Source organism: Octopus bimaculoides, chromosome 10 (assembly GCF_046866305.1).
Source record: "Octopus bimaculoides isolate indiv1 chromosome 10, ASM4686630v1, whole genome shotgun sequence".
In the NCBI taxonomy this organism is placed as follows: domain Eukaryota; kingdom Metazoa; phylum Mollusca; class Cephalopoda; order Octopoda; family Octopodidae; genus Octopus; species Octopus bimaculoides.
The window spans coordinates 17,566,985-17,585,869 of record NC_142937.1 but is presented as its reverse complement, the minus strand read 5'-3'; the positions used below and the strand labels follow the sequence as shown (position 1 = coordinate 17,585,869).

The following is an 18,885-nucleotide window of genomic DNA, read 5'->3' as shown; positions in this document are numbered from 1 at the left end:
TCCTTTGACTTTTTCAATTCGAAAGCGTTTTTCGATCTAATATTTACATGCTATTCTTTATAGCTGTATGCAATGAGCTTCAAGAATCACTATTCCAAGACAGAAGAAAGATATATAAGTGAATACCACAAAACAGCTTGTCCTGTCCTCTCTTGTTTCTGTTAAGTCATTATTATTCTTTAATTAATTACTTTATTTCATTTGTTGTTTTTACTTTGAACTAAATTGTTTGTGCTCATTACTTATAAAATCCAATTTTTGGTCTCCTTAGAAACTCAAATCCTGATCTCTTGAGCTCGGAAACTAAAAACATAACAGTCACTCATGTGCTGGCTGTATACAACCATGGGCCAAGTCCTTTGTTTGGAGTTACATTAAATGTCACATTGCCGAGCCTCCTCAGAGACAAACCTGATTTAATACAAAGAATATGCAAGGTAAGGCTTTCTTTCTCTGATCAGAGATTCTTGTTTATTTATTTGTTTATCATAGTTCATATCTGTGTTTGGTTTGCAAGCTTCTTGATGTGAATTCGTGTGTTGAAAGAAATACTATTGAACCTTGGGAGGGGCATTATGCCAGTAATAATAAACACACACACACTGGTTCAGTCTTTTATTGTTATTGTTAATTAATGGGTTAGTTACTCCGTTAACCAATTTATCGATCAGCCGTTTTTTTTTTTACTAGCTTTTCAAATTCATGTGTTAAGCACTTTGGTGAAACAATTAATCGTTCAAATGTTCAGTATTGTTAATGTTGTCATTTCTTTTTTGTCGAATAACTATTTCATCACATTGTTGCAATCTCTTGCTTCCCAACCACATGGTTCTGGGTTCAGTTACACTGCATGGCACCATGACAAAAAATGAAATGACAACACTAACAATACTGAACATTTGAATGATTAATTGTGTTGACCAAAGTGTTTAACATATAAGTTTGAAAAACTAGTAAAAAACGACTAATTGACAAATTGGTTAACGGAATAACTAACCCATTAACTAACAATAGCAATAAAGGACCAAATCAGTGCGTGTGTTTATTATTATTAGCATAATGCTCCTCACAAGTTTCAATAGTATTTGTTTATCTATCTATTTGTGTTTTTTAATATTGATGTCAAATTTTGTTACAAGGCCAGCAATTTCAGGGGCACGGTTAAATCACATCAACCTCAGTGTTCAACTGGTACTTATTTTATTGACCCCAAAAGGATGAAAGTCAAAGTCAGCCCTGGTGACATTTGAACTCAAAACGTCAAGAAATGCCTTTAAGCATTCTGCCATCTTGTCACCTTTTTTAAAAGTAACCAGCAAGCTACTACAGAGAATCGAACCCTACATCTCTCAAATTCTGGCTGAGTGCTCGTGTACTTTTAATAATGGTGGTTGGGGATCTCTTGTCATCATTATCATCATCATTTAACATCCTTGTTCCATGCTTGTGGGGGTCGAAAAGTTTGTCATGGTTCCAATATGTCCAAAGACTGCTTTGAATTAAAATAGAAGTTTTGCCTTTTGAAAGAAAAAAAAAATCTGCAAAACTAGTATTTATCTGTAGTTATTATTATTATTATTCAGGTCACTGCCTGGTATCGAACTCAAAATCTTGGGGTCAGTAGCCTGCACTCTTAACCACTACACCATATGCCCGTGGGCATATGGTGTAGTTTCCTGAAGCATTAAGCTATTCTGCTGATGAGAGATGCAACACTCCCTGGATAAGATACCAGTATATTACTGATAAATAACATAAATAGTATTTGTGGATAAAGCCACATGATTCCACATTTGAAGCCACAGCAAAATGCCTTGGACAAATGTCTTCAACTGTAGGTTCATGGAATTTGGTAAACAGAAACTGTGTGGAAGCTCATCATTTTGTTTGTTCATTTGTTTAACATCTTTTTTATCATGCTAGCATGGATTAGATGAATACATTTTATTGAAGCATAGTTTTACAGACAGGTGCCCTACTAGTCACTAACACTTACCTGTTTTAACCCTTTAACAGCATCTAAAGTGACCATATCTGACCCGAGTGTTGTACCTATTTTATGTTCAAACTGGCCATGTCCAGCTACCCTACAATGTCATTGCAAAAATAAACAATCACATCATCGAAATCTCAAAGCTGCAAGTTAATGCACGATTAATTCATAAAAATTTTGACCCCTTAACTGCCTGCCTGGAAACTTACATATTCCTTATGTACTAAATTATTCCTGCAACGAGCGAGAAAAATGGAGGATTACTACAAAGCCTGAATCTGGACATTAATATAATGTAAAACAACATCTTACTTATGGGAAAACTGATAGCTGTCCAGTGGTATCCCAGTGATATTATTAAAGCCTCTATGTGGTTGTTCTCATATTAGAAATAGCAGTCAGATATTCCTCAATTCACTCCCTATGATCTTTAAAAAGGAAGGATATATTGGAAAATATGATCTTAGATACACTATGCCTGGAAATAAAAAAAAAATGACAATTGTTATAGCTGGAACACTTGCTCAGTCAGAGATGACCTGGGGTTAAACAATGATGACAACAACAACAACAACCCTAATGAGAGAAGGTGACTCACACTATGGATTCATTTAACCAATTACTACATAAGCTGTTGATTGATAGCTCAATGTAGCCTAATTAAGAATGATGACTCATTAAGTTTTTTTTTAATTACCATGAAACCACTTCAACAGTGTTGCATAATGTGATAAGATAAGATCAAGTAGGTGTATATATATGTATGTATATAGGTGTAGGTGTGGTTGTGTGGTAAGAAGTTTGCTTCCTATCCATATGGTACCGGGTTCAGTCCCACTGCGGGACACCTTGGACAAGTGTCTTCTACTATAGCCTTGGGCCAACCAAAGCCTTGTGAGTGGATTTGTTAGATGGAAATTGAAAGAAGCCCATCATGTGTGTATGTTTGTCCCTCTCCCCGCTTGACAACTGGTGTTGATGTGTTTAAGTTCCCATAACTTAGCAGTTTGGCAAAAGAGAGTGATAGAAAAAGTACCAGGCCTAAAAAAAAGTACTAGGTTTGATTTATTCGACTAAAAATACTTAAAGATGGAGTGCCCCAGCATGGCTGCAGTCAAATGACTGAAGCATATATATATATATATATATCATCATCATCATCATCATCATCATCAACATTTAATGTCTGTTCTCCATTGCTGGCATGGGTTGGTCAGTTTGACAGGAGCTGGCAAGGCCAGGGGCTGCACCAAGTTCTGTACTCTGTTTTGGCTTGATTTCTGTAGCTGGATACTCTTCTTAATGTCATCTACTCCACAAAATGTACTGAGTGCCTTCTATGTGGCACCTTGGTTTCCATCCTCATCATCATAGTTTTTAGCATCCACTTTTTCATACTTGTATGAGTCAGACAGAATTCATTGAGGCAGATTTTGCTACGGCTAGATGCTCTTCCTGTTGCCCACCCTCAATTGTTTCCAAGCAAAGTAATATTTCCCCATGGCCAGATATGTTTTTATGGAAGATTGGAAATGACATTAATGCATAGGAGAAATGAACCCATGCATACAAATATCCATTTTTTTCTCTTTATATGCCCTAATATTAAACTATTTTCTATAGTCTATACATAGTGGAGGCTTATAATTCTATCTGCAATATATATATATATATATATATATATATATATATATATATACTCACACACACACAATAGATAATTTAATATATATATATAGAGATATTCTATTGACAATCCAATAATTTATTTATATTAAAATATTATACAATAAATAATTATAAAAACCATAAAAGGCCAACAAATTGTTTCGACTTATATATATTTTTTCTGATATACATAATCACAGTTCCTGAAGTGGCTATATATATATATATATATATATACGAACACACACACACTCAAATAACCACCTGTTGACCTTCTACCTACACTGTCTATAGCGTCCACTAACCAGTCCTGCTACTAATTTCTTCCACTACGTCATACACACACACACACAAACACACTAACAGATAAACCACCAAACCATGCACACACACACACACACACACACATACATACGCACACACACGTTCTGTTATCACACACACACTCGCAGACTTTCGCACACGCACAGATTCATCTCCCTTTTTCACTCTCCTATCTTAGAAAGAACTTTTCCCCCACCACCTCCTCTTCCGGTCTTTTCATAATGTAACCTCGTGGGCATCGGTACCATTTTCCTCTTTCTCCGTTCTTCCATTCTCCGAACTTTCCATCTTTCCGATGAAGGGCTACGCCCGAAACGTCATACACACTCTCTTTCCTTTCCTGAGCGTCCAATAATACTATCCATATCACGTCCTCACTTTGTTGTTTTTTTGTTTTTTTGTTATTGTTTTTTTGAACTATATATATATATATATATATAATGGAACTGTGATTATGCATATCAGAAAAAATATACAAAAGTCGAAACAATTTGTTGGCCTTTTATGGTTTTTATAATTATTTATGTTATATAATATTATGTTATGTTATATTTTATATTCATAGTATTTAATGTAATATTGTAATATAAATAAATTATTGAATGTCAATAGAATATCTCTATATTTAATTTATCATTATTATTGAATTATACCAATATTTATATGGTATCCAACTGAAGTACCAGGGAATTAGATGTTTAACACACCCCTTTGAAGGATTTCTTTTCATCAGTTTGTTACTATATACACAATAGGCTTTGTTCAGTTTCTTTCTATGAAATCCACTCACCAAGTTTTGGATGGATCGGGGCTGTCATAAAAAACACTTTCCTCAGTAACCATGGGTTGGAACTGAACTCAAAACTGTGTGGTTGGGAAGTGAGATACTTAACCATGCACCTATGCCTGTGCATCACTGTCTTACTATATTTAACAGCACACCCATAACTACAACATTTATGCAAAAAGTCTTATTACAAAAACTGCATCTACTATCAGTGGTCTATATATAGATCATTAAGATCAGATTGTATATCTGTGTCTTAATATATATAAACCTTTATCTTATCACATCATGTAAAACATTGATATATTTTTAAACAAAGGAAATGGCATGATTATTGAAATGGTTTCAATTTTGTTATTGTTTTAATGTCTTCCTCTCCATGCTTGTATGGGTCAGATAGAATTTGTTGAGGCAAGTTTTCTACAGCTGGATGCCTTTCCTGTCACTAATCATCACCTGTTTCCAAGCAAGTTTATATTTCTCCATGACCAGACATTTTTTTGCATGGAAAACTAGAAATGAACAATGCTGCTTGTATAACAATGGTGATTGTTTACAATCATCACATGATGTCAAGACAAAGGTACACAGATACAGATGCAGATATATACATACTACACACACACATACATATATATATATTCTTTTATTCTTTTACTTGTTTCAGTCATTTTGACTGTGGCCATGCTGGAGCACTGCCTTTAGTCGAGCAAATTAACCCCAAGACTTATTCTTTGTAAGCCTAGTACTTATTCTATCAGACTCTTTTGCTGAACTGCTAAGTTACGGGAACGTAAATGCACCAGCATCAGTTGTCGAGCGATGTTGGTGGGGGAACACACACAAACATATACACATGCATACACACACACACACACACACACACATATATATATATATATATATATATATATATATATATATATATACAACGAGCTTCTTTCAGTTTCCGTCTACCAAATCCACTTACAAGGCTTTGGTCAGCCCGAGGCTATAGTAGAAGACACTTGCCCAAGGTGCCATGCAGTGGGACTGAACACGGAACTATGTAGATGGTTAGCAAGCTACTTACCACACAGCTACTCCTGCATCTATATATATATATATATATAAAGCAGTTGTATACTGTCAACTCAATGTGACAGTCCCAATAAGGGAATCAAACTGCTGCTATTTAGCCCTAGGAAGCTGGACCTCTTCCTGTCGGCCTTGACACATTTCCTGTGTCCTTATATATGCGAGGGGAAGACAAGCACGCCCACCCACCTCAGTGTGCATTCAGGGACATGTTTCTGAGTCATTGCTCCTCATCAGCCTGAAGTAGCAACACTAGCTGGTTGAAAATGCATGTCAAACCCTCACAAATATATGTATTTTTAGTGAAAACACATTCACTGATTATAAAATTAAAAATGATCTAATTATAAATCTCACAGAGAGAATTAAGCAGCAGTGTCAAGGTCGACAGGAAGTGGTCCAGCTTCCTAGGGCTAAATAGCAGCAGTTTGATTACCTTATTGGGACTGTCACATTGAGTTGACAGTATACAACTGCTTTATCGTAACACTGCTGCTTAGTGTTAGTAGCCATTCTGTATAGCTCTCCAGTAGGAAAACGGTATAAAAGGTGCTTGAAATGAGGCTAAGGTGAATCACAAAATTGCTTTGAAACTCCAGTATGCAATCCTTGCATTTAAAACCCATTAAAAAGTACACCAATATTTTAATTAACTATGAAATGTTGTGCTAAATCTGTCAATCTAATGTTTGTATTTTTTATTTAAATATTTCAGAATCCATCTTGTCCCACTTCATTCCACTTGGGAAACATAAGCAAAGGATTTAATAGACAAATTGACATTGTTTTTAGTGTCAATGAAAAAATTCATTCGGTAAAAAAGGTATGTTGATTTTCTCTTTGAGTTTATTAGTATTAAAATTTTCCTACGGTGATAAATCAGAGTGATGAGTTGATATAAAGTGTAGAACATTAACATGAGATTAACTCTTAATTTCCTGTAAGACACAGTACCACACAAGACTTTGGTCAGCCAGTCTTGAATAGTCATGATATCACAAGAATTGTATTATTAAAGAATTGAGGAACTGTCTGATACAAAGGAGACAACTCTGATCCCATCTATCATTTATCTTTTTTCTGTAACAGAATCATTACAAGACTGAGGTTTTAACTTAGAAAAAATTCCAACATGATGTTAAGAGTTAAACACTTTACCCAATTCTCTACCTTTGTGGAACTTTGTCCTTGGACCTAGATAAGAAATTAACCCTCTCAGACCTGGGCCACTGGGCCTAGCTTTACCCTCTGCCTTGGCTCCTAAGCAAAACAATAAATAGTTGCATATACAGTTCAAGAGTAATGAGTGCAGGCAAACTAATGCACAGAATCAGCTGCATCTGCTTTTTCTACAAGTGTAGTTCATTACTTCGTTACTGAGACTCTGGCAGAATTGACATTTAATCTATGGCAATATGGTGTGACGGTTAATTTTGAAGAAGTCGGCTGTGGAACTTTTTACTGGGTTTCTCAACCTTCTAGAAAAAGAAGCCAAATCTCTTTAAAATCACATCCTACTCTTTTAGGACATAAAGAATGCTTAAGAAAATTTGGTCTTTGTATAATATCTCAGAATAAAAATGGAGACAGACACAAAAGGAAATCCTTTGATTATGGGTCTGCTCAGTCAAGCATGACTTAACTCACAACAATCAATGTGGAATCTTTAGGAGAGGAGTTGATGTAATCAAGATAGAAAAGTGGGAACTCTGTTTATACTGGTAGTCTATGCCTGTTACTAATTCATGGTTATTAGTACTCTATGCACATTGGTACTGTATCATGTTACTGCTATAGCCATAATGTTTCTATGAATTCCATCTTTATCTATTGCATATGTGGGAAATTCTGTCTGTGGGTGTGTTTGTGGAGTTGTTAACTAACTCCTCCTACATCGTTTTATTGATTTTGATGAATCTTGATGTGTGAGTAGAATTCATGTCTGGAAACCTCATGGCATACTCAGATTGTTGAAAAAAATCGATAATAGGGCCACTGGAAGGGATCCTTATATATAGCCAAGGGAAATAACCCATTCATTTTCCTAAATTATTTGGTTAAAATGAAATTGAGTATGCTTAATTCTTAGTATTTGAACTGTTAGAGTTATTTTCGCAATTTATCCAGTACAACCCTTAAACTAGTAAATAGTATTTTCCTAAACAATTTTAGTATACATACCTTATTAGTATTTCCTCCTATGTTCTGTATACTATAGGAACGCATTAAAACCCTTTTTGGGGCTACTTTATTTGAATTCTTACTATCATGTAACTAATTTCATGTTATTACATAACTGACTTAACAATTTAGGTATTCATAACTTATTGGGAATTCCTAAAGGCAAGATCCTGTGTAAGACAGTTCGGTATTCTCTGTAAATGCACAAAAACTGTTTTAAGGGTACCTACTTTGTATTGTTGTTATTGGATTAGCGAAACAATTATGAGAACGGAACCAAGGGATAAGCTCCGATTTCCTGGTACATCAGCTAATTATTTCATAAACCTTTTGCTGCTCACAAACTTCAAAATTTGGGGGATTCACAGAATTTAAAATTTTGTTACTTTTAAAAATTCAAATGATCAACTTTTAAAATTCCATTTCTTAAAAAAGTCTTCCCCAAAGTGATCTTCACTATACCAGTGAAGCAAGCTTGCTTCATTGCCATCAACAGCATCATATTTCTTTTTTAAGATAAATAAAGACATAAGTATTAACCCTTTCGTTACCAACCTGGCTGAAACCAGCTCTGGCTCTGAGTACAAATGTCTCGTTTTCATAAGTTTTGAATTAAAATCTTCCACCAAACCTTAGTTATAATTTATGTTCCTAACACTAGCTGAATGATAACTAAGTTATTTTATTAAATTCTTTGTTACATTTAAAGTAATTGAAAGAAACACAGAGCATCTCAAAATAAATACAGTAACAAAAGGGTTAATATGCTATGTTAGACATGCCCTACCCAGGTTAGCATGACAAGTCAGTCATTTAAACATTACTTTATATAATACATGAAATAATGCACAGTGAAGATGCATAGCTTTGTGGTTAGGATATTTGTTTCATGTTGTAAGGCTGTGAGTTCAATTCCTGGCAGAGCATTGTGTCCTTAAGCAAAACACTTTATTTTCTGTTGCTCCATTCCATTGAGTTGGCAGAAATGAGTGGTACTTGTATTTCAAAGGGCCAGTCTTGTCACATTCTGTGTCATGCTGAATCTTCCTGAGAATTATTTTAAAGGTACACATGCATGTTAATTTCAAGAGCTAGTTGTTCCATTGGGAGGATCAACTGAAACTCTTGTCATCACAGTCAGCAAAGTGCCAGTTTATATAGTATCTATTAAGTCTTATATTTTGTATGGGGTTTAGGACCCCTTTCTTCAGGAAATCCAAAGAAAGGGTCCATGAAATATTATTGGGTTGTCCGGAAAGTTCATACCAATTTTTAAAGGAAAGAAAAAGGTCAATAAATACTTGGCATTACATTTCTAATCAACCAAATATGAACCATTTTGTTGCACAATGCGTCTCCATCTTTCCTTCAACTTGAAAATACCCTCTTCCCAGAACTGAGGTGGTTTCATGGCATATAAGTCGAAAGGTAAGCTACTCTAAATTGGCACAAACTTTCTGGACAACCCAATAAAATATATGGTAAAAGTAAAAACTTCCACTTGTTTTATTCCTCATAATTAAGGCAGAATTCTTTGAAATGTCACTTTGTATTCTTTGTTTTTCAGGACTTAAAATATCTGGAGACGAAAGCTGTTTTGGCTAGAAAAGATCATCGACTATACATTCCTGATAAGAATCAATGGCCATGGAAGATATCAGTAAGGGCATTTTATTGTAAAAGAAGGTTCATGTTATACAAGGTCAAGGTGTTGATAGGAATGATTGAGTATTTAGCCAAGCCTGTCTAGGGTTTGTGTTTTCAATATACCAGAAGTGTCTATAAGTGGTCGTCATTGTCTTCTTCCTGCTCCTCCTTTCTCCTTTTCTCTTCGCTTCCCTCCTCCTTTCCTTGTCCCCTCTTCCTATCCCTCTCCTCCCTGCCTCCTCATCCTCCCCGCCTCCTCATCCTCTTCTCTTTCCTCTCCCTCTTCTCTTTCCTCTCCCTCTTCTTCTTCCTCCCTGTATTTGACGTCCACTTTTCCGTGCTCATGGGTTCAGACAGAATTTGCTGAAGCAGATTTTCTACAACCAGATGCCAGGTTCCTGTCACCAACCCCAACCCTTTTCCATGCAAGATAATATTTCCCCAATGGCTGGACCTGTTTTTCCACAGAAGATTGGAAATAAAGGACACCATTTGTATGCCAGTGATACTTGCTTTACATCCACACACACACACACATTATCATCATCATTGTCATTTAACGTCTGCTTTCCATGCTGGCATGGGTTAGACAGCTTGACTGGAACTACCAAGCCAGAGAATTGCACCAGGTTCCAGTCTGATTTGACATGGTTTCTATGTTTGGATGCCCTTCCTAATGCCAGTACATTTGTGAAATTGTGTTGCAAGATTCCTGATGTGAAACTGTGTGTTGAAACAGATATTGTTATATTTCAGGATGGTCATTTTTTTTTTTTTTTTTGCCAAATAAACACATTCTCTATATATTTATTCTTCAATTGTTTATTATTGTTCTTATTTTTATCTTATGTCCACTGTCTGGAAATCGTTCATTACACATTTGTAGACTAGGCAGAGCAGGAGGATACACATGGATAGAAAGAGTTGCTGAAGAGGTCACAGATGTATTTGGCAACAAAAAAAAAAAAAAATGACCATCCTGAAATATTACAATATTACAAGGGTAAAAATACTGCTTGACAAAGATGAAAGTGAAAGCTTCAAAAACTACGATAGGATTGGTGATTTTTGAAGCTTTCACTTTCATTTTTGTCAAGCGGTATTTTTACCCTTCTTTTATTCAAATATTTAATATTATACCTATTAAGGTTGAAAGCTTGCTAACTGCCTCATTATTACTGTTTTTAACAGCAATAATGCTTTCATATAGTTACTTTTATATATATATATATATATATATAGATAGATAGATAGATATTGATGATATAACTATGGTGGGCTACTTTCAACTTTTATCTACCAAATCCCTTCACAAGGCTTTGGTCAGCCTGGGACTATAGTGAAAGAAACTCACCCAGGATGCCATATAGTGGGACTGAATCCCAAACCACATGGTTGTGAAGAAAATTTCTTAACCATTCAGCCATGCTTGTGTTAATTCATAATGTATAACACATTTACAATGTGCACTCTGTCATTAATAATTTTATGAAATAACCTAAAATGTATCGACTATTTTTTAAAATCAAAATTTAGCTCTTGAGCATTCAGATCAATTTATCAAATGTAATATTTATTTATTTACAGTTTTGAAAATTAATCATGTATTATCTAAATAGCCTTGAGGTTTCTATGATCTGATTGTTTATTTTTAGACTAACATTGTAAGGTAGGTGTGAGAGGCTGGATCTGGTCAGTTTCAACATAAAACTTGTGGAATATATGGGCCAGATGGGGGCCAGACAGGGTTGCTTTAAATGCTGAAGGATTAAACTTTAAAACAAATATTTTTCGTTACATAACTGTTGTTTTACACATTTTCATTTTCTTTCTTTTTTATTTCTTTCTTTTTAAAACAGGTGCAAACTGTCTTCCAAGTCGAAGCTGAACCTATTGCCTGGTGGATTATTCTTCTTTGTATACTTGGTGGCATTTTAATTCTTGCTCTCTGTATTGTTTTGTTTTGGTGGGTAAGTAACTTTAATCTACCTTTTTCTTTTTTTTTTTACCTCTTTTTAATGATTTATTGTTTTCATTCATTCTTTCATCATCATCATCTTGATCACTATTTTATGACAGCATGCATAAAAGGAAAAGGAAACACAATATCTTATCCAAAAATAAAAATATTAAAAAAAAAAACAAATAGATTATGAAGAAGATGATGAATATGGCTGAGAGAGATAACAGTTGACCCAGAGCAGCTGACCTAACTTCCACCATGGCCTCAAAAATGGCTCTGGAAACTGGCATACGCATTCCTCACTGTGTCCCTCAGAATATCAGCTGTGCCTTGGTGTGGCAGGCAGAGCAGTTGGTGTCTTTCTCAACCACATCCCATACATAGTAATCCATGGAATTATGATCAGGGGAATTAGAAGTCCAGAAATTGGAGCTAGTGCAGTCATAAAAATCCTCTGACAACCACTTCTGACTTTTTCCGGTGGGATGGCAAGGAGCCAAATCCTGCTGCTATACATATTGTCTTCCAGCAGAAACTGTCTCCAGTCAGGGATTAACCAGTCTCCAGCAGCCTCGCATAGCCATCTGAATTGAGCCTAAGGCCCTGTTCAAAGATATGGAACAGCATGATATCAACCTCACTGGAGATACTCCCAGAGACCCTCCTTTCTGCTGGCTACAGCTTTGTCTTCTCCACTGCAGCTGTCCATATTATGCCTAGCCTTTACAGTGTTCACAGAGCACTGAACAGCAGTCATTATATCGACATTTTGCTACCTGGCACAAATTATTGCGATACAGGTAACTCTTTTCCAATATTCAGATGGTTTCCAGCTGACTTTTTCTCATCTACAACTTTAATCTTTATGCTCTCCAACACCATGGATTCTTCACTAATACACAAATCTGTTCTTGAAAAAAGAAGACAAAAAAAAATCATCAAATTTTAGCCAAACACCCTGTACATAATCAGCATCATTATCATTTATAATGGGTGCAGGAGTGGCTATAGGCACAGGAGTGGCTGTGTGGTAGGTAGCTTGCTTACCAACCACATGGTTCTGAGATCAGACCCACTACGTGGCACCTTGGGCAAGTGTCTTCTATTATAGCCTCGGGCCGACCAAAGCTTTGTGAGTGGATTTGGTAGATGGAAACTGAAAGAAGCCCGTCGTATATTTATATATATATATGTGTGTATTTCTGTGTGTCTGTATTTGTTCCCCCCACCAACATCACTTGACAACCGATGCTGGTGTGTTTATGTCCCTGTAACTTAGCAATTCAGCAAGAGAAGACCGATAGAATAAGTCCTGGGGCGGATTTGCTTGACTAAAGGCGGTTTCCCAGCATGGCCACAGTCAAATGACTGAAACAAGTAAAAGAGTAAAAGAATTTATTGTTCGTATTCCACCCTGGAATGTATTGGACAGTTTGACAGGATCCAACATGTCCGCTAACTCATGCTTCAGTGTCTGCTTTGGAATGGTTTCTGTGGCTGGATGCCTTTCTTAACACCAACCACTTTACAGTGTGTTCTGGGTTTGTTTGTTCATGTGCCACCAGCACTTGTGAGGTCAGCATGTAACTTCCAAGACTACAAATATATATGACCAACCCAGCTATTGGATGTTGTTATACATCACTGGCCACAATGCACTTTGCATTGTTTTCGTCACCCTGCTTGGCTTGGCGAGCAGGCCAAAATTTTCCCTGATTGTATAGCTCCTTTGTCACAGGGTTACCCATTAACAGCTGAGTGGACAGAAGCAACGTGAAATGAAGTGTTTTGTTCAAGCACACAGTGCAGGATCTTAGGATTGTGAGTGCAACACACCCAACCTCTAGAACACACACACACACTCACACATGCACACACACACACACATGAGTGAAGGAGGTGAGAGATAAGCTGGATCATATTTTAGCCTAATCCTCTAACATAAAGTCACTTTGTATTACTGTCGCCCAGTTTACATGCTGTAAAGTGGTTGGCATTAGGAAGGGTAATGAGCTGTAGAAACCGAGCCAAAGCAGGCATTGGAACACAATGCAGTCCTCATACTTGTCAGATGCTGCCAAAGCCTCAAATCCATGCCAGCATGTAAGATCATCATCATCATCATCACCATCATCACTATCATTTAATGTCCATTTGCTTTATATAAACTTGATATTTATGAACTTCCTCTTTTCTTTTAATAGCTTGGATTCTTCAAGCGCAATAAAGTCAATCGTGATGAAGATGAGAAGTCTTTTGTTGCCAGTGAAAAGTTATCAAATGAACCAGAAGAAAATAATGTTGAACCAGAAAAAAAGACAAACGCGGATGATAATTTTTTATAGCCTTATACTCATTATTTAAATTAATGTGTATATTGTGTGTGTACATGTGTGTGTACTTTGCGTTTTAAGTACATGGTTGGCAGTGTGTGTATAAGTTTGTATTGGTCTGTGTGTTTGAGTGAGGATAGTGGGGGAGGGGGTTAAAATTATATTCCATTTCAAAAAGAATCATGTCTGTTACCAAATAAGAATGTAAGGATATGTATTACAAAGAAAAACTGTCAAAATGCAGTTCGAATTTAGAGCGAGAGAGAGGAGAGAAACGTATGTTTGTGTGTGTGTGTGTGTGTTAACACATATATAATATGAAAGCATAACAATAATAATATTAATAATTTTTTTTATAAAACTTTTGCCTTCATTTTAAAAAATAGAAATATTAATTTAAAATTGCTTTTTAAATATTTATTTACCAATTGTTTCTAAAAATATTTTATCTGTGACAGAACCCATTCCTTAAATGACTTGAAAATTCTTCATCATCATCATTATTAATTGGCAGTATCGTTAGCACACTTGAGTTCCAGTTTCGTTGAGGTCAACTTTGCCTTTCACCCTTTGGGGGCAATAAAATAAGTGCCAGTCAAGTTCTGGGGTCAATATAATTGATTTCCCACTCCCCTTGGAAAACTGCTGGCCCTGTGCGAAAATTTGAGACCATCATTAAGGTAGCAAGCTTTCACAGTTGCCTGCATACAGGACGAAATGCTCAATGGCCAGTCTTAATGTTCTGAGTTCAAATTCCGCCGAGGTTGACTTTGCCTTTCATCTTTTGAAGATAGAACGAGTATCAGTCAAGCACTGGGAACGATGTAATCAACTAACCCCCTCCCTCAAAATTTCAGGCCACATGCCTATGGTAGAAAGGATTATTATTATAATTACTATTATTATTCTGAAAGACTCTCGGATAGTTCTTAATTACCGGTTATTCTTTACTTGAAAGCAGGCAATAACAAATCACCAAAAGTTTCAAGTAGTGCCTTCTCCAGTGACTCAAAGAGACAATACTCCTTAGAATGCGAGCTGTACCCAACAATGCCATCTTCTGGATCACCTTGAGCCTGACAGCAGCTCCAATATTCTTAATATGATATTCAAAGCCCTTGGAAACTGCTCCTGATGCTCCAATTACCACCGATATCACCATTACTTTCATCATGCCCCATAATTTTCCTATCTCATCCCGCAGTGGCTGGTATTGCAACATCTATTTTCTTTGGTTCTTTTTCATCTTTATGGATGATCACGATATCTGGCCGTCTCGCCTCTATGACTTGGTTGCACTGTATGTTAAAATCTCTGAGTATTTTGTAATGTTCATTTTCCATTACTCCCTCTGGCTTATGTTCATACCATTGTTCGGTTCTCTCGAGGCTTGCTTTACTGCACAACAACCAGTGGACATATCTGGCCACGTTGTTGTGTCTCCTTTTGTATTCGCATTGTGCAAGCATTACAGCATTCACTAACAATATGGTTTATACATTCACCCTTCTCAGAGCACATCCTACACTGTGGCGAGTCAGTGCTTTTATCAGTGTGATATTTGGAGTAGTTTGTTTTGAGAGCTTGTTCTCAAGCGATGCACACTAATACCTCAGTGGGCCCTTTTAAGCCTCGTTTCTGCAGCCATTGCCAGGTTCTATTCCAATCAATCTCATCTTTATTCTTCAAGAACTGACTGTGCATTTTCTTGTCCTGCCAAATTTTCTTCATCTGCTCTCTCGGGTCTTTCTTAAATAGTGCTAGATCTACGGCTTTGTTCACTTTTAAGGTTCCCTGCATTTTCACTGCTTCAATCATTTCTTCTTTCCCCCCCTTGACATACCAAACCAGGTTATTCTCCTCTTCCCTTACACAACCTTCACAACACACCAATCCCCGTCCTCCTTCATCCCTTTTTATATGCAATCGTGACACATCACTCTTGGGGTGTAGTTCCTTGTTCATTATCATTAATTTACGTGTTCTCCGGTCTATCTCTTGTAATTCATGCTTCTTCTGAGATACTATTCCTGCCCCATATCTCATCAAAGCAACCACCCATGTGTTAATTGCTCTAATCTTATAGTGACCATTTAGCTTTGATTGGAGCACAAGCTGAGTTCTCCTCAAATACTCTTTCCTGTACATTTCTTTCATCTTGTGTTCAATCATCTTATCTCTTTCAATGATATCCAGGTACTTATATGCTTCCTCTCTGACTTTCTTTATAGTTTCACCACTTTCCAGCTTGATCCCATGGCTTTTACTGATTTTCCCCCTTTTGAGAATCATTACACCACATTTCTCAATCCCAAATTCTATGCCAATATTTTTGCTAATCATCTGCACAGTTGCCACTAAACTCAATTTTTTTCTCAATCTTAGCAAATAGATTTAGGTAATCCATAAACCACTGGTTGTTTACTTTCACCCTGCCTAGCATGTACCCCACACGCATCTTTATTAAAACACTGGTTAGTGGCAGTATGCAGACAACAAATAGGAGAGGCAACAGACTGTCCCCCTGAAAGATTCCTCTTTTGATATTTACCTCTCTCAGCTTATCTCCCCATGCTGTGAGTTCAGTTCGCCACGTTACCATTGAGTTTTGTATTAACTTCAGGATATTGTGGGAGACCTTAAACAGATTAAGGCATTCAATAATCCACAAGTATTGGGACCATGTCATAAGCTTTCCTGTAGTCCACCCATGCCATTGCCAAATTTTTGTGTCCCTTCTTGCAGTCAGCCAGGATAGTCTTATCGATTTGTAATTGATCCTTCATTCCTCTGTTCTTACATCTACACCCCTTTTGTTCCACTGGTAGTAGGTTGTTCTCATCTAGGTACTTATAGATGCTGTTCAATATGATGGCTGTCATCAGTTTCCACATCAGTGGCAAACAAGATATTGGTCAGAAATTTCCAACCGCATTCCCTTTTGGGTCCTTCTGGCATAGTACTGTTCTTCCTTTTGTCATCTAGGCCGGTACTTGGATGTCACTGCTCAGTATTTCGTCCAGCTGTCTCGCAATTCTCCTGTGCAGAGCTGTCAAGTTTTTAAGCCAAAAGCCCTGAACCCTCTCTGGGCCAGGTGCTTTCCAGTTAGGAATTCTCCTGCACTATTCTCTAATCATCTCCTCAGTTATTCTCAAATCCTCCTGCTGATACTCTCCACTCTTCTCTTTGAGTGCCTTTAACCACTCTGCTTCAGTTTCATGTTGTTTCTCTTGAGACCATATGTTTGCCCAGAATCTTTTGCTTTCTTCAGCATCTGACATGGCTTTTTCACCATTTTCTTTCACATTCAGCTCCTGATAGACTCGTTTCTGATTTTGTTCGAAAAGTCTGTTTAATCTGTATTGCTCAATTCTCTGTTCATATCTCTTTATGTGCTTTAGCTTTCAACCTCTTTTTTAATTCTTTAATCACAACATTGATTCCCTCATTCTTCATCCTATATTTCCTCTCTAGCTCAACATATTTCTCTCACTGAGCTTCATTTCTTTTTTTCTGTTCCAGAATATTAATCTTTTCTGGTCTTGTTAATAGACTGCATTATTCTCCTTTTCCACTGTGGCTCCTTCAGGTTATGTTGACATTTACCTTTGGCTTTCAAACCTAACTTCTTTCTGTCTATTTTTTTAAACCTCATATGAAAGCTCTGTTCACCAGAGGTCCAAATATCAATGATTTCATTTAAAATGGATATCTGTTCCTCGATTCTCTCATCGCTTTCCTGATCAATAATCTCAGCCTCATGCTCGTTTTCTTCCTTTAACTTTACTGCTATAGTTTCACTATCTGCATTTTCTTCCTCATCCTTCCATTCACCGTTGGTCTTACTATCCCTAAACACCCATTTCTTAATGCTTTCTTGTTCAACTGGAGATAACCATTCATTCTTTCTGATGGCTCTAGCTTGGTCACACAAATTTTGTTCACTTAATTCAAATAGGCCTCTGTAGCTCCATGCCCTGTGCATCCTTTTCTTATATCCCCTAGTGGGTACTTCATTGTCATTTCTCGGATTACCTACAAAGAAGCACTCCATTACAGCCACATTCATTTCTTTCATCCACCTTCTTTTAGCAGTTGCTTGATGATAACTGGGCCCATGTTGCTCACCCTTGGGGCACCCACTGGACAAGAGACCTTCACAAGTCATTTCAGCCACATTCACGCTGTTCTCATTTCTATTTTTATTTGACATTTCAACACTCACGATGAGGGTTAGTGAATTTTAGATTGCACAACCACCAGTAATTTTTTTTCCCCGTGACACCATAACTGACAGGATCTCCACCCTAGGATACAGGATTCCTGTAATCCTGGTTTACTTTTTGGAGTTTCCATCTCCGCCAAGGAATGTTCAAGAGTCATGATTGCTTCTGCCTCTTAGGTATACACTATTTTGGTGGCTGTTGCCTCATAAGAGTTCATTAGCCTTTATACAGGTGTTGTTTTTCTTCCTATACGGTGTCAAAATAGCAAGAATCATACACCCTCCTCACAGAGCAAGCTCTGCTGGGCTGCTGGGTGGCGAGCTGGCAGAATCGTTAACATGCTGGGCGAAATGCTTCGCAGTATTTTGTCTGTCTTTACGTTCTGAGATCAAATTCTGCCAAGGTTGACTTTTCATTTCATCCTTTCGGGGTTGATAAATTAAGAACCAGTTGTGTACTGGGATCGATCTAATCAACTGGCCCCCGTCCCCCAAATTTCAGGCCTTGTGCCTATAGTAGAAAGGATTATTATTATTATTAAGGCAGCAAGCTGGCAGAATCATTAACATGATAGACAAAATACTCAGCAGCATTTCTTTTGACTCTTTATGTTTTGAGTTCAAATTCCACTGAGGTCAACTTTGCCTTTCATCTTTTCAAGTTCGATAAAAAAAAAAAAGGTACCA

General features: G+C 36.8%; 1 protein-coding gene across 2 annotated transcripts in view; it reads left to right on the top strand.

Moving 5' to 3' along the window:
- LOC106883988 (integrin alpha-9) overlaps positions 1-14,375 on the top strand; it is a 181,709-nt gene extending 167,334 nt beyond the window's left edge. For both annotated transcript variants that reach the window (XM_014935149.3, XM_089358429.1), the window contains exons 16-20: positions 272-437; positions 6,565-6,672; positions 9,598-9,690; positions 11,537-11,647; positions 13,845-14,375. In XM_014935149.3, the coding sequence (XP_014790635.1) occupies positions 272-437; positions 6,565-6,672; positions 9,598-9,690; positions 11,537-11,647; positions 13,845-13,985 (619 nt within the window). In that variant the 3' untranslated portion in view covers positions 13,986-14,375. The remainder of the gene's footprint in view (positions 1-271; positions 438-6,564; positions 6,673-9,597; positions 9,691-11,536; positions 11,648-13,844) is intronic.
- Positions 14,376-18,885: the final 4,510 nt, after the last annotated feature.